We start from the raw sequence: 13,821 nt of genomic DNA on the forward strand, positions 1-13,821 counted from the left end.
TTGTGCTTTACATTGTATAATACTTAATTTCACTTCACCACATTTCAGAGCAGGTATCTTATTTTTTTTACTCTCGTATGTTTAACCAACACATTAAATTACTAGTTGCTTCCAACAAAATGGTTTTGCACACCAAACGTGATCAATTCATAAAAAGGATACTTTTTTATCGGTTTATATTTTAATTATGATCTCTCAGAGTCTATGGTTAGGCTATTTTTCCAACAGTCCTCATGAAAACTGCATATAATGGTAAACTAAAGCCCTTAACCTTTTGCACATCCCTATGCTATAAGGTTTGCAAAATGCCTGTTGAATCACTGAGGGTGCTGCACTTTCTGTTCTCTAATTCCACCATAGTGAATGGAGAAATTGGTCATGACAACACATTTCAAATGTAGTGGGAGGATGATAGTTACCATTTCTGGAAAACCTTAGGAACTGAAAGCCACACATTACTCAACTGTGGAGAGTCAACACTCTAAAATCCCATTAAAATGTATTTAATGAACTTGATACCATGATGTAGAAACAAAGACAAAATTAAAATGATTCTGAAAGGAAAACTATAAACCTAAAAGAAAATCCTAAAACCTCTTGATCACATCCATAAGAGGAAGTTAAGTAATATAAGATTTAAAACAAATATTTGCCCCTTAATTAATTCAGCCCATGTGACACAAAGGGGGCAGGGGAGAGCATGGTAGTTAGAAATAAGGATACGTTAAAACACCACAATTTCACCAAGAAAAAAGCTGAAGTGAAATTTATTTTTGTCCTCTACACCTTCTTTAGTCTTGAGTTAGATAGGCAGTCAGTCAAAGCCTTCTCACAGTACACAGATCTGACTGGATCATTTTATTCCTTGTGCATTTACTCTGCATTACTATGTCTATTGCACAAAGACATGGTCAACACATGGTCAACAGGAACTGCATTTTGTAACACATTCATAAAACATGAACAAGAGCTTGGTAGCAGCTACATGGCACATTCATGAATACTGACTCAATCCTTACAGCAGCTTTCATAAGGTGTTTATGTAACAAATGTCATTTGACACATAGCAGTGGGACAGTCTGTAAAGTCAAAAATCAAAGTATCAAAACTGTGTTTTACATGTTTGACAATGTATTTCCTATTCTAAACTTTCCTTTATCAACTTGTTAAATTCCTCTGGCCATGGTGAGGCCATAAATTAAGAAAACTAACCCTAGACTATTCAACTCTGTTGTAATTTTAGACCACACTAATCAGGTTTCCATTCAACCCACAGCACAAAGACTTCCTTATTAAAATAACTTTATCATAATGGTGTAGCTATGGTAGCCAAAGTGCTTAATACACTGTGTTCAGATTCAGGTTTGGTGGTCAGCTGTCCCTTTAGCCTGTGATTGTTGGCACAGTGTGGTTTCTGTGTACATACATCTACAGATTCTGGTCGGACAATAGATACAAGGCCGGTATAGTACATAAATGAACAATAATGTGGCCGAAATTCAAAAGCACCAATTAAAAAGTATGACTAATTTTTTTCCATTTCATTAATTTTTTTTAATTTCCCTTCTCTGTGGCTAATTTGCCAAGTTAATACACCAAATTCTTCTCACTCAGTTCAACCTGCATGGGTGAAGAATACATTTAACATGTCTTCTTAGTAACAGCAGAACAAGTTCGGATCTAGGACATAGGAGATAGCAGTCGGTCAGTTAAGTGTTTTGAATCTTTGTTCGCTCTGAAATTATTTTCAGCTTTTAACTCACTCCTCAACCGTCCACCACCTCCACCCTAAACTTTGCTCACTGCTGACCTCTTCGCATCCTTCTTTACTTATAAGGTTTCTACCATCAGTAATCAGTTCTCTGAGCCTGACCAACTCAATATGCTGCCGCCAGCTAACAGGGCCTCACTCCTCTCATTTTCCCATCTCACCGAGGAGCAAGTCTCCAAACTTCTGCTTGACTCTCGTCCCACTACCTGTCCGTTGGACCCCGTACCCTCCAACCTCCTGCAGGCCATTTCGCCCACACTTATCCCTGCAGTCACGCACATCATCAGCTCCTCACTTACAACGGGTGTGTTCCCCACTGCTTTTAAGCAAGCACGGGTTACCCCGCTGCTAAAGAATCCTACACTCAACCCATCTCAGGTTGAAAATTACAGGCCGGTTTCACTCCTCACCTTCCTTTCCAAGACACTTGAGTGCACAGTCTTTAATCAAGTCTCTCAATTCCTTTCTGAGAACAACTTGTATGATCCTAACCAGTCTGGCTTCAAACGCGGACACTCTACCAAGACGGCACTCGTCTGTAGTGGAAACACTGCGATCAGCTAGAGCTGCCGGTCAGTCCTCTGTTCTAATGTTGCTTGACCTATTGGCTGCCTTTGACACGGTTAACCACCAAATCCTCCTCTCCATACTCGCTGAGCTTGGCTTCTCAGGATCTACTCTCCGCTGGTTTGAGTCCTACCTCTCAAGCATGCAGCACAACTCCTGGTACAGGCTCTTGTAATATCACGCCTTGACTACTGCAACTCCTTACTGGCAGGGCTCCCGGCATGTACGCTCAAACCTCTGCAGATGATCCAGAACGCGGCGGCGTGTCTGGTCTTCAACCAGCCCAAAAGAGCACATGTCACTCCGCTGTTCATATCCCTCCACTGGCTCCCAGTTGCTGCCCGCATCAAGTTCAAGTCCTTGATGCTCGCCTACAAAGCAGCAACCAAAATGGCTCCGACCCAATCTCGGAACCCATCGTCTATCCGTCTGACGACGATTAGACTCTGGGGGTGATGGCCCCCCAATATTTCGGGGTTTCCGGTGTAGCCAGCGGACATCTGGGCCGAGACTTCCTCTTCCGTGCACCGGTCATTGTTTATAGTCTTATTGTTTTGCAACTTGAGATACAAGAATGGAGTTGGAGTTGAGAGATGACGTCTACGACCGGATTGTTTCACAGGTTTTTTAGTTCCAGACGACATTTCGGCTAATCTCTATAAACAGATATCTGCATATGAGACGTCGTCTCTCAACTCCAACTCCATTCTTGCGTCTCAAGTTGCTAATCGGACTGTAAACAATGGCCGGCGCACGGAAGAGGAAGTCTCGACCCGGGTGTCCGCTGGCTACACCGGAAACCCCGAAATATTGGCCGTCGCCACCAGAGTCTAATCGTCGTCAGACGGATGGGTTCCGAGATTGGCTCTGACCTACCTGAACTCCCTCATTCAGGTCTACGCTCCCTTCCGCCCACTATGCTCTTCCAAGGAACAGCGCCTGGTGCTGCCACCACAACAAGGCCCTAAGTCTCTAGCCAGACTCTTCTCTTCTGCGGTTCCTCGGTGGTGGAACGAGTTACCAAACTCCATTCGATCTGCAGAGTCCCTCTCAATCTTTAAGAAAACGCTAAAGACCCAGCTCTATAGTGAACACCTTCTCACCTGATGGACTGTGTAATCTAAAAAAAAAAAAGAAAATCTGCCTCTATGCATTCTATGCACTGCCTCGTAGCACCTATGTCCTGTTGGACCAGAACTTAGCTTTATGGCACTTATTCTCGTTGTTCTCTCCTGACTAGATCCTTGCTTGTGTTGTATTAAAATCTCATGTGTACGTCGCTTTGGATAAAAGCATCTGCCAAATGGCAAATTGTAAATTGTAAATTATAATATTACACAATACTAAGTGGGAAAGTATTTTAATGTTTACCTACCCTTGAAATGAAAATCATCATTAGGCATACTGGTTAGTAGCCACGGCAAAATAAGTGTACACCATGCTAAACCAGACACAATCCTTCACAAATGGTGGTCAAAACATTGAGAAGTCAATATTCTTTCAGAAGTATAAATAATGGAAACCTAGCTGTATAACTAATAATAGTAAATAAAAAAGACCCAGACAATTTTAGATACAGTACGCATCTAAACTATTAGCTGAACATTCACAGAACTATTTTACAGTAAGGCAAGAAGCGGCAAGAAACACTTCAACTTCATTACACAAATTAAACTCACATTTTTGAAACTTTTATAATGAAACTTTTGTCTCCTCTGTTCTGCGAATACTTCCGTGGAAAAATATCTGTCCTTCTAGCTACATTTATTTCATGTTTTATGTGGAGTGCCAGTGTTATGAATGCAGGTGACAAAAACATTTTGTTCCCATGTTGAAAGCTCTTCAGTCCGTTAATCAAATAAATCATTAATGACCTGTTCTAGTAAAATGCTTGAGTGCCCTATGAGGGGAAAATATTGCACTTAATGAAGAAAACACCAACCTTTGCACACACCAGGGAAATTGCAGATTTCACCTGTAACCCACAGTGACCATTTAAAAAATGTACTGGCTCTCTGTAACCATAATCCACCTGCACACTGCTGCAGTTTGCAAACTTTTTCAAATTGAATGGAGAATAATGCTGAAAAAATAGATGTATGTTTGACTGATTTGTCTGTAGTTTGGTTCCAACCGTATTTTAAAGCTACTGTGTTACACTCTGATGTGTGCTCACTCTGACCTGTAGTATGTGTATGTATGGTGTTAAAATCAGCCCATCCAAATGCCTTGCATGTAGGGGAAACTTTAACAACTCATACCCTCATTTATATATAATTGCTTAGTATTGCACAATCTGCAGTGGGAATTGATTGTCTAAAATATTTTCAGAGCTGCTTCTTTGGCTCAAACTGAAGTAAGTTTCAAAAGCCATAAAACTCCAACAATTGATGAAATAGGCTAAATAATGGCTTGAATTATGTGTCAATTTTGGATTACAGAGAATTTCAACTTCTAAAATAAACTCATTGGCTTTGCCATATGAAGGCAGATTAACTGAAAATGGTTTTTTTCAAAGCTATATAATGATACGGACATCTTGCCAATAGATATATGGCCAGTATATTACATAAATGAACTATAATGTGGCTGAAATTCTGTCTTTTACTGTCCTGGTGACATGTTAAAATGACAACATGCTTGCATTTTTGTCTTCATAGAAAGCAGATGAACAGTTACCTTTAGTGATGAGTCAGACTATGACTATTTCTCTCGCTTTAATGGGCAGATGTTAAAAAAAAACTTTTGAAAGGCAAAGTGGCCGTGTGATAAATGACAATGGCTCACTTTGCTGCACATTATCCTCCACAAACACCAACAGGTGTGCCTCGTAAAATATTCCTTAAAACTCCTCCTTTTCCTTCACATCCTTGTTTTTTAACAGTTTCAGTTTGCAGACATCTGATGTCCAAACTACAGGTTCTATTCCAGGTTTCTTTTCCACCTGTGGTCAATTGGAAGGAGACTATTGTCAGCTACAGCCACTGTCCTGTTAGTCCTGTTTGAAAGCCTGTCCTTTTTTAGTGCTGCCTTTAGAAGGCAAGACATTTATCAGCCTTCAGAGAAACAGGTTTCTCTGAAGGCTTTGTCAGCATTTGTTGCCTTGCAGGCAAATTCACTTCAACCTGCTCCTTATCTCTGCCAATAAATGCACTCCAGTTTTGAGAGATTTTACAGTGCAAAATAATAATAGTTGGCAATTTGTAATGTATGTATAATTTCCTATGTTGTTCATTTTAGCATGTCACCAAGATGGTTTCCCTCTGAACACATTGGATCAGTTAATGCTGCATTAAAGAGAAAAGCTACTATTGAAGAGCATGAAGTGTCTGATTCTCCGATTACAGCTGGATCTGTGTGTGCTTTCTGTCTGTTGAACTTGGTACCACCTACTTGCTTATTTAATCTATCTATCTATCTATCTATCTATCTATCTATCTATCTATCTATCTATCTATCTATCTATCTCTCTATTAGTTCATCTGTCTGTATCTGTATTCATATGTCTTTGGAATTTCAGAGCAATTCATTTGCCATATTACACATAGTACAATTAGGCATATGTTTCTTCACATATCCTTCTGAGACACAGTTACAGGACTGTAACCACCAGCCACCCTGCCAATTTGCAGCATTAATTTCATGCTGAAGTTCGCATGCTGCTGTCGTCGCTGTTGGCAAAATTTCCAATGACCCTTAGCGGTTGAAACTATCTATTTCCCCTAGCTGTGGGCCACATTGGATGTTTTCTCCATAAAGTGCACTGTTATGTGTTGTGGCGATTCTATTTGGAACGGCATATGATTGCCGTTTTACAGCATGTAACACCACCAGTTCAAGAGTTCAAGAGGACATGATGTTTGCTTATTGGTTTAGATTAATGGTTTTTCCTAAATTGACCTGTATCTCACATGTCCTGTTGTCCTCGTACCATGTGTTGGTACCCACTGACTTACTATGTAAGTTATTGTGTCTCTGCACAAATGCCACAGAGACAAATCCATGTACATTTGTTGTACTGAAATGAATCAGAACGTTGACTGCAGTTTAGATATTTTCTGACCTATCTGTCCCTGTTGCCTTTCGGCTCTACTAATGTGTTTTTCTTATTGGAGTGTAAAACATCACCTTCGCTCTTTCCCATGAGGAAAAGGAGAGCATCTTTTACCTTGTGATTCTAAACTCATTAAATGAAGACTCATTTAACCTATGCACCGAGAGCTTAATGAGTTACCCGTTTTCACATGTAACAGTCCCTGGTGCTATCTGTTCTGCTGGTAGAGTTTGCGCAGTTCATCCCAGAAGAACAAGGACAGGATAGTGTGCGGACCTAGCCGGAAATAGGAGGCTCCCAGGCCTTTGTAGAGTCCCGTCAAGCCCTCCTTCTTCAGCGTCTTAGAAAAACAGTCGGCAAATCCTTTATAAAGCTGGCCCTAGATGAGGAGAAAACGACATCCAGTCAGCCTGGTGCATACCGATCAGACAGTAGATCTGTCACTCTACCACCCTTTGTCTGCTCTGCCATGAGTCACTACCCGGTGTATCGATCTACTTCCTCACCTTGCCCAGATGATCCACAGGCTGGTTGTAGAGTCGTGTGCTCACCACATCGAAAGGAGTCATGGCCAGCACCACCACCACACTGCTGATCATGCCTGCAGTCAAGGCCACAAGCCAGCTGTCCCTCGCGAACACCTTGGGAAGAGCAGAGCAACAATGCAGTGAGGGACTGTACCTACCAAGCTCAGACAGGATGAGAGAGAGAGAGCTCCTCTGGATTTGTGCGGCACAGGTCACAGTGCCCAGTGCACAGACACAACCAATAAATTAAAGTTGTTGCACACTCATAGCCACAGTGCAGCAGTACTTTACTCAATAGATTAAAAAAACGTTTTAGGGGCAGCCTGGTGGCTCAGTGGTCTGGGGCGCATGCCATGGACAACCTGGGCTTGAATCTGACCTGGGACATTTGTCACATGTTATCCTTATCCCCCTCTCTCTCTCTCTCTCCTCAAACTTTCCGTCTCTCACCACTGTAAAAAAAAAAAAAAAAAGATTGAATAAAAAATGATTGAATAAAAGGCAAAATGACAAAAAAAATAATCTTAAAGAAAAAAGAAAAAGTTTTACACAAGTATATGTTGGTCGGGATGCCCCCACGTGTGCAGCCACTTCTAATTTAAACGTATGCTCTGCCACATGCAGTGAAACAGAAGAATGACTCTATTAATAGAGCCTCAGTCACACATACTTTCACCAGCCACCATAAAGCAGCCTTTGAGATGAACTGGCTGTTTTATTACACATAAGCTGGTGCTCCTCTAGTTATGTAATTTCCATGTTTTTAGCCAGGGGGGCGAATGAATGGTGTCCAATTTCTATTCCAGGAGGGTGAAGGCTACCGCTATGTCGGTGCTACAATGACCGCTTTTGTAATTGGTATGCAGCCGCTGACTGCAAAGTAGCACAGCCAGCTCTCCTCAAGCCTGCATCTCTTCATCAGTGGGACCCAGCACAGCTTGACACATGTTCATTCTTGAGCTCTGTGGTCATAGGAAAGGCAGGAGGCTTGAAGAATAAACATTCACCCAGCCAGCCCACTCCCCACCTCATCACCACTGAATCTAGATGACATTTTTCACTCGAACCTCAATTAGCCTACTTAAGATGCAATAACACATTCTGACCTGTAGATCAATCACCAGCTCCTTGGAGGCAGAGAAGGTGGAGAGTTGAGCGGCTGACCCCACGCTGACCCTCGGTACAGCAGCACTGGAGCCCCTCCACAGTCCCAGAATGCCATGCTCCTTGTGGATGGCTGCCAGAGCATGGACCATCCCCTGGCAGGGAGGGTTAACACAGGAGGGAATCACTTGATGCCTGTCACTCATATGAATTGCCTTCAGTTTGCTATTATGTTACCTGGTGTTTATACTGGTGTCCAACCGCGATGGAGGAGGTAGACTGACTCTGAAGATGAGTCTTCACCTATCAACGCAGACAAAGTGGGTTTACTTTTCTCCACAGGATGACTTATCTCTCACTAGACAAGTGACAGCTCACCTTCACATGACACTGCTTATAAACCTTGATGTGATACAGTAATTTAATTGCAAAAAATAAAAAATGTATGTCAAGTCTACTAGCCACCTACTCACCAGGTATATGGGACTTCCCATCACGGCACCGACCACTCCAGCCAAAGCTCCCGCCAACGTAGTCTTGGCCCCGCTGACCCGTCCGTCGGTGTGGATGTAACCGGAGGATTCAATGACGGCGTACGAGCCGAGCCTCACTCCATTCATACAAAACTGGTACACGAGCCCCGCGACCAGCCCCTTCTGTAACCCGGCCACTCCGTCCACTTTACCGATCGTGTAAAAAGCATGAAATACGTTCCGATAGTAAACCTGGTACGTCCCTCGGCTTTTGAGCTCTCCTTGCAGCTGCATCCGCGTCTTGACGACCTCCAGCGGGTTGGTGAACAGGCAAGCGCCGCAAGCGGCCGCTCCGCTCAGGACGAAATCCATCGCGGAACAAGGTCGAGCTGTTCAGATGACAGATGCTTACTTCAGGCCTGCTCTGGCTTGTCCTTCATTATGTTAGGGTCCTGCTCAGCAGTTTCTCCTCCCACACTGTCACTGCCATGCACCCGCACTACCGGCCCGGCGCACTTCAGGTGCTCCTCGTAAGCTCGTAATTTAGAGCTGCGAAGTGGTAAATGCGACTTCTATCTATCTGTGCATTGAAGTGCTTTTGGTTGGAGGTAATAACAAAATGGGCCTGTAGCAGAAGTAGATTTTTCTTGGGTGTTTATTTTTTTAATTTAGAAATGAAGCATCACAAAGCTATTTTGTATAGCTATATAGCTATAAGATAGAGCTATATAGTGTGTTTTACGTTTACGTTATGTTGTCTTAACAAATCGATTTTTGTTGCACTGTATTATTCCCTTGCTTTACTGTGAAGCACTTTGTGAACTTATGTTTTAGAAAAGTGCTATATAAATTACGGCAGATTGAGGAGAAAAACATGCGCATCGGGCATGTAATTTAAAAATGCACGACAACTAAAAAGTTAAAGAGTTGAAAAAGAAACATAATTCATTCAATTCGTAAAATACGTAATTACCATATTTCAAGAAGCAACTGAAGGCAGCAATACGGCGTACGTAGCCTACGTATGTGTGACGCTCGTCGTCTCAGCCCTGCCGCTGTAGAGGAGAAAACAGGCCAGCCTCCATCTGCTTCCGTTTGACTGCATTGCTACTGTTCATCAGTCAAATCCACATTGGATTATTCTGAGTTCAGTATGAATCAGATTGTGAGATCCATTAAGAACCAATCTACCAACAAGGATATTACATTCTAAACACTGGTGGAAAGTAACTAAGTGCATTTACTCAAGTACTGTACTTCAGTACAATTTTGAGGTACTTGTACTTTACTTGAGTATTTCCATTTTATGCTACTTTGTACTTATATTCCACTACATTTTAGAGGGACATATGGTACTTTTTACTCCATTGCATTTATTTCACAGCTATAGTTACTAGTTAGCCTACTTTTCAGATCAATATTTTATATTTAAAACATTTGATCATCTTTATAAAATAACTATAAAATAGCATTGTTATAGATTAGACTACCCAAAAGTATAGCTAAATTGTTAAGATTAGCTTCACGTTGACAACTTTAAAATGCTGCTTACATGTACATGTATGTCAATAAATCAGCATTAATATTCCAATAATTTATGAAAAATATAACTCTAAATGGGGACAGTTTGCATAATGAGTACGTTTACTTTGATACTCTAAGTACATTTTGCTGCCAATACTTATGTACTTTTACTTAAGTAAGATTTTGAATGCAGGACTTTTACTTGTAATGGAGTATCTTTACATTGTTGTATTGCTACTTTTACTTAAGTAAAAGATCTCAGTACTTCTTCCACCACTGATTCTAAATAATAATAATAATAATGATAGGACGAGCAGATATGTAAGACTTTAAATCTTAAATCTTTCATGCAATTCATTTCCTACATCACATAATGAAACCACACTGCTTTTCATCAACAGCTGACAACTGCACACCTTATTGTCCATTATGCATTGTCTAGGTTAAAAACGTTGTGCTCCTTGTGTTATATTTACACAGTGTTGGGCAGTAACGGCGCTACTAGTTTAACTACATTTCACTGACCTTCACCCTTGGACTGATGCCTGCGACGTCTCTGGTGCAGGGGAATAACACGCGTCAGGTCTTTATTCTTTTGCTAAAAGAAAATAGTTTGTTTAAGTCTCCACAGCTTTGTCCTGCTAATGTGCCCAAGTCTCCACTAGATTGAGCACACACACACACACACACACACACACGCAAACGAACATAGATGAACATGCAACAGTTTGCTTTATGTTATTATGTGGAGCATAATAACACTGAACTGAACTTTTTGTTTTTGCTGCCTATTTGTTTGACTGACAGTTTTTCTTGATCACTGAGATAACATTGATTTGGCATGGCATTTTGGCAAGTTGGTTCAATGTAAAAAAAAAAAAAAAAAAAAAAAAAGTAGCTTCGATGTAGCAAACGATTTTTGCCATGTTGCTTGTAGCTTAGCTAGCTACATTTCTCTGAGGGATAGCTTCAATGTAGTGGAGCGTCATTTAATGTAGAGTAACTGGTAGCTTAGCTCACTACATTCTCCAAGTAGCTTGCCCAACACTGTATTTACAAATGCTGTATACCCAGATTTGTAAAAACTCTTCACATGTAACTGTCATATTCACAAATAGGAGATTTGTAAACATATAATCTGTAAACGGGCTGCAAATTGTAAATATCATTTCAGAATTACAAGATTGCACTGATAGATATACACACGTGTTCTGCTGTAACTCCTGAATCTCCCCATGTAAATCATTCTGGTTCCCTTTCAGTCAGATGACTTTGTACAACACTGGTGTGAGGAAATGTGCCTTCACAGACCCTGCAGACCAGTTCTTGTTACTGTCGCATCCAATGGGAAAAAGAGCCTTGCATATAAGGAAAGTCCACCTTTCCCTTGGTCCCAGTTGTATGGCACGCAGGGGATTGTTCACCTTAGGGTGTTGTGAGCTTCATGTAGCTTACAGACCCTTTGTCACTTAAGATCCAAAAAAATATTTCATTTAGATTATAATATAATAATAATGATATAATAATATTTATGAGAAAGGTATAGCATTGATCCATATCCAATACAAGTCATCTAAAAGCCTGACTACCTATAGCTGAGTGTTTACCAGCTATGTACAAACTGAAGGGAAGACACTGCAGCTGTGCACTAACACATCTATCCAACTCTCATTCCCCCCTACAGGCCCTTGCAAGTCATTATATTTATATTGCAGTAAATCCTGTCATAAGTGATGTAAACAAAAACTTTTCATTTTATTCATATACTTTCAAGCTCAAATACACGTGTGCCAATTTTCAGTGGTGCCGCAATACAGAAGAAATGCCCTGACAGAGTATTATATATAAGCATATTTCATATAAGCCGTCTTGTGAAAAGACCATGTAAGCACGACTAGAAGAAGAGCTTCCCTTGACACACATGTCTCAACAGCTCCCACCCGTCTCTTCCTTAACCAAGGCCAAAGGCCAGGCATCTGATTCACTTCCTCCTCAGCCTCTCCACCTTTAATCAAATCAGTCATCACCTCCTTCATAACTGCCTGGTTCTGCATCAGGAATCTGCTGTATCTGTAAAAACAAACTGCAGTGCATCATCTGCTGAGTGGAGATGATCATCAACAATCACCTTACCTCCATCAAGGACCTGAACGACTGCACGGCAATCTCCTAAAAACCTAAACATTTTCCATCACACATCTGTACCACCATGCACACTGCATCTCTCTGCACAATCTCAGTCTCCTCAAAGTCTATCTGTGTAAATACAATTAGTAGATATTGTAACCATGTACATGGTATAAAATGTGTATTGTTTTGGATTGTGTATATTCTGTTTAATTTCTTGTCTCGTATGAAACTTGTGTCTGTTAAAGTCTGTTTACTTGCTATACACCAAGGCAAATGTTCAGTACATACGCAGTATATAGGCTCATTAAATGGATTATGATTAACAGGGTCTGTTAGTTTTTTAGGCAGTTGTATTTCAAACACTTCCACTATAACAACAGACACTAATGTAAATACAAAATTAAGAAATTAAAATTTACGATAGTAACCGTAATCTTGAAATTGTATCAGCATAAGAATCAGAATCACTTTAAATGCCAACATTACATTTGATGTTGATGCTGTGTCTGTACACAAATATTCCACACAGTGGCATCATTGAGGCCTTCACAACTAGTTGGAGCAATCGAAGGACATCCAACTGTTTATGCTTGGTAAAATTTTCTGACTGGTTAACAATTGAAACAAATTTGGCTGAATCTGCATGGGCCAAATAATGATGACACATCACTGTTCTTTGGAGATATGCATAAGATCTAAGTTCATAAGATATAAATGAAAATATTATCGTGGTAGTTGGAGCTTTACAAATGAACTGGATTGACAAAAAAAAGCCTGCTTTTGAAGGTGGACTTTCCCTCTAACCCTCTTCTACCTCGTAAATATACCATCACATGCTTGATGTTACTTATAAGACTCATATAGGAATATTCCCAGTAGTATTTATGTTAAGAGTGTATGCAAAATTGTTCCACACGATGGCAGCATTGATGCCATTCACCACTGTTTGGAGCCACTGGAAGCAGAGATGCCACTTTGTTTCCTGAGAGATTAATTTTGAAGTTCAACTATTTTTTGTTTGATAAAAGGCTATTACATTAAGTCTCAGTGTGGGATCCAGTGTAGGGTCCCTATAAAGAGGAGACGTTCCTTTTTCTATTCCCATTTCTAGTCCCAACAAACATCTGTTCTATAAACATATTGACTATATCCTCACTTTGGGATCAGAAAAGTAACTGTTTCAATGTAAAGACTACTGGTACTTACATAAAAATAAACTATTGAAGATGACAAAAAAAAATCAAATCAAAAAACTTGATGCCTCAGGTTTTCAAATGATATGTGATCAAACCAAATTTTCCTTACAGTGAATAAATTGTCCTAGTAGAACACTACTAGGACATGTAGGTTCACACAAGCAAATAAAGAGCGGTGGCACCAAATCAGCAACAATCAACACAGATGAAGCAGACATTCAATGAATGACAATAATTAGGCCTACTGAATAACACACAGACCACTAGAGAATTAAAACTGCATACAAGCATATATCAAATACAGAATAATTCTATCTGTATACACATAACAACAGAGAACATAGAAGTAGGCTCATAAGAAGTGTGATAGGCCTCAAACACCAAACTCCAAAATCAAGATCACAGGTTACATGGAAGAACTTAGTGAGCCCCTAAAGCCATAATACTGCTAAACAACAGGTAGATTGGCCCACCT

At 40.5% G+C, this 13,821-nt stretch overlaps 1 protein-coding gene across 2 annotated transcripts; it reads right to left on the reverse strand.

The window, feature by feature from the left end:
• Positions 1-26: 26 nt before the first annotated feature.
• On the reverse strand, positions 27-8,903 carry slc25a35 (solute carrier family 25 member 35). Of its 2 annotated transcripts, XM_071534921.1 has the most exons (5): positions 8,497-8,903; positions 8,261-8,326; positions 8,026-8,178; positions 6,899-7,033; positions 27-6,771 (listed from the first exon to the last, which is right to left on the reverse strand). In XM_071534921.1, exons 1-5 carry the CDS (start codon positions 8,866-8,868, stop codon positions 6,601-6,603), a joined length of 897 nt encoding a protein of 298 aa, XP_071391022.1. In that variant the 5' UTR covers positions 8,869-8,903; the 3' UTR covers positions 27-6,600. The 2 variants fall into 2 exon arrangements, with proteins under 2 accessions (XP_071391022.1, XP_071391023.1); XM_071534922.1 differs by lacking the exon at positions 8,261-8,326.
• Between the last annotated feature and the right edge of the window lie 4,918 nt (positions 8,904-13,821).

The sequence above is a fragment of the Centroberyx affinis genome, unplaced genomic scaffold, assembly GCF_046629955.1.
Source record: "Centroberyx affinis isolate AG114_WGS23_722 - 3 ecotype Tasmania unplaced genomic scaffold, CSIRO-AGI_Caff_v1 ptg002635l_1, whole genome shotgun sequence".
Taxonomy (NCBI): Eukaryota; Metazoa; Chordata; class Actinopteri; order Beryciformes; family Berycidae; genus Centroberyx; species Centroberyx affinis.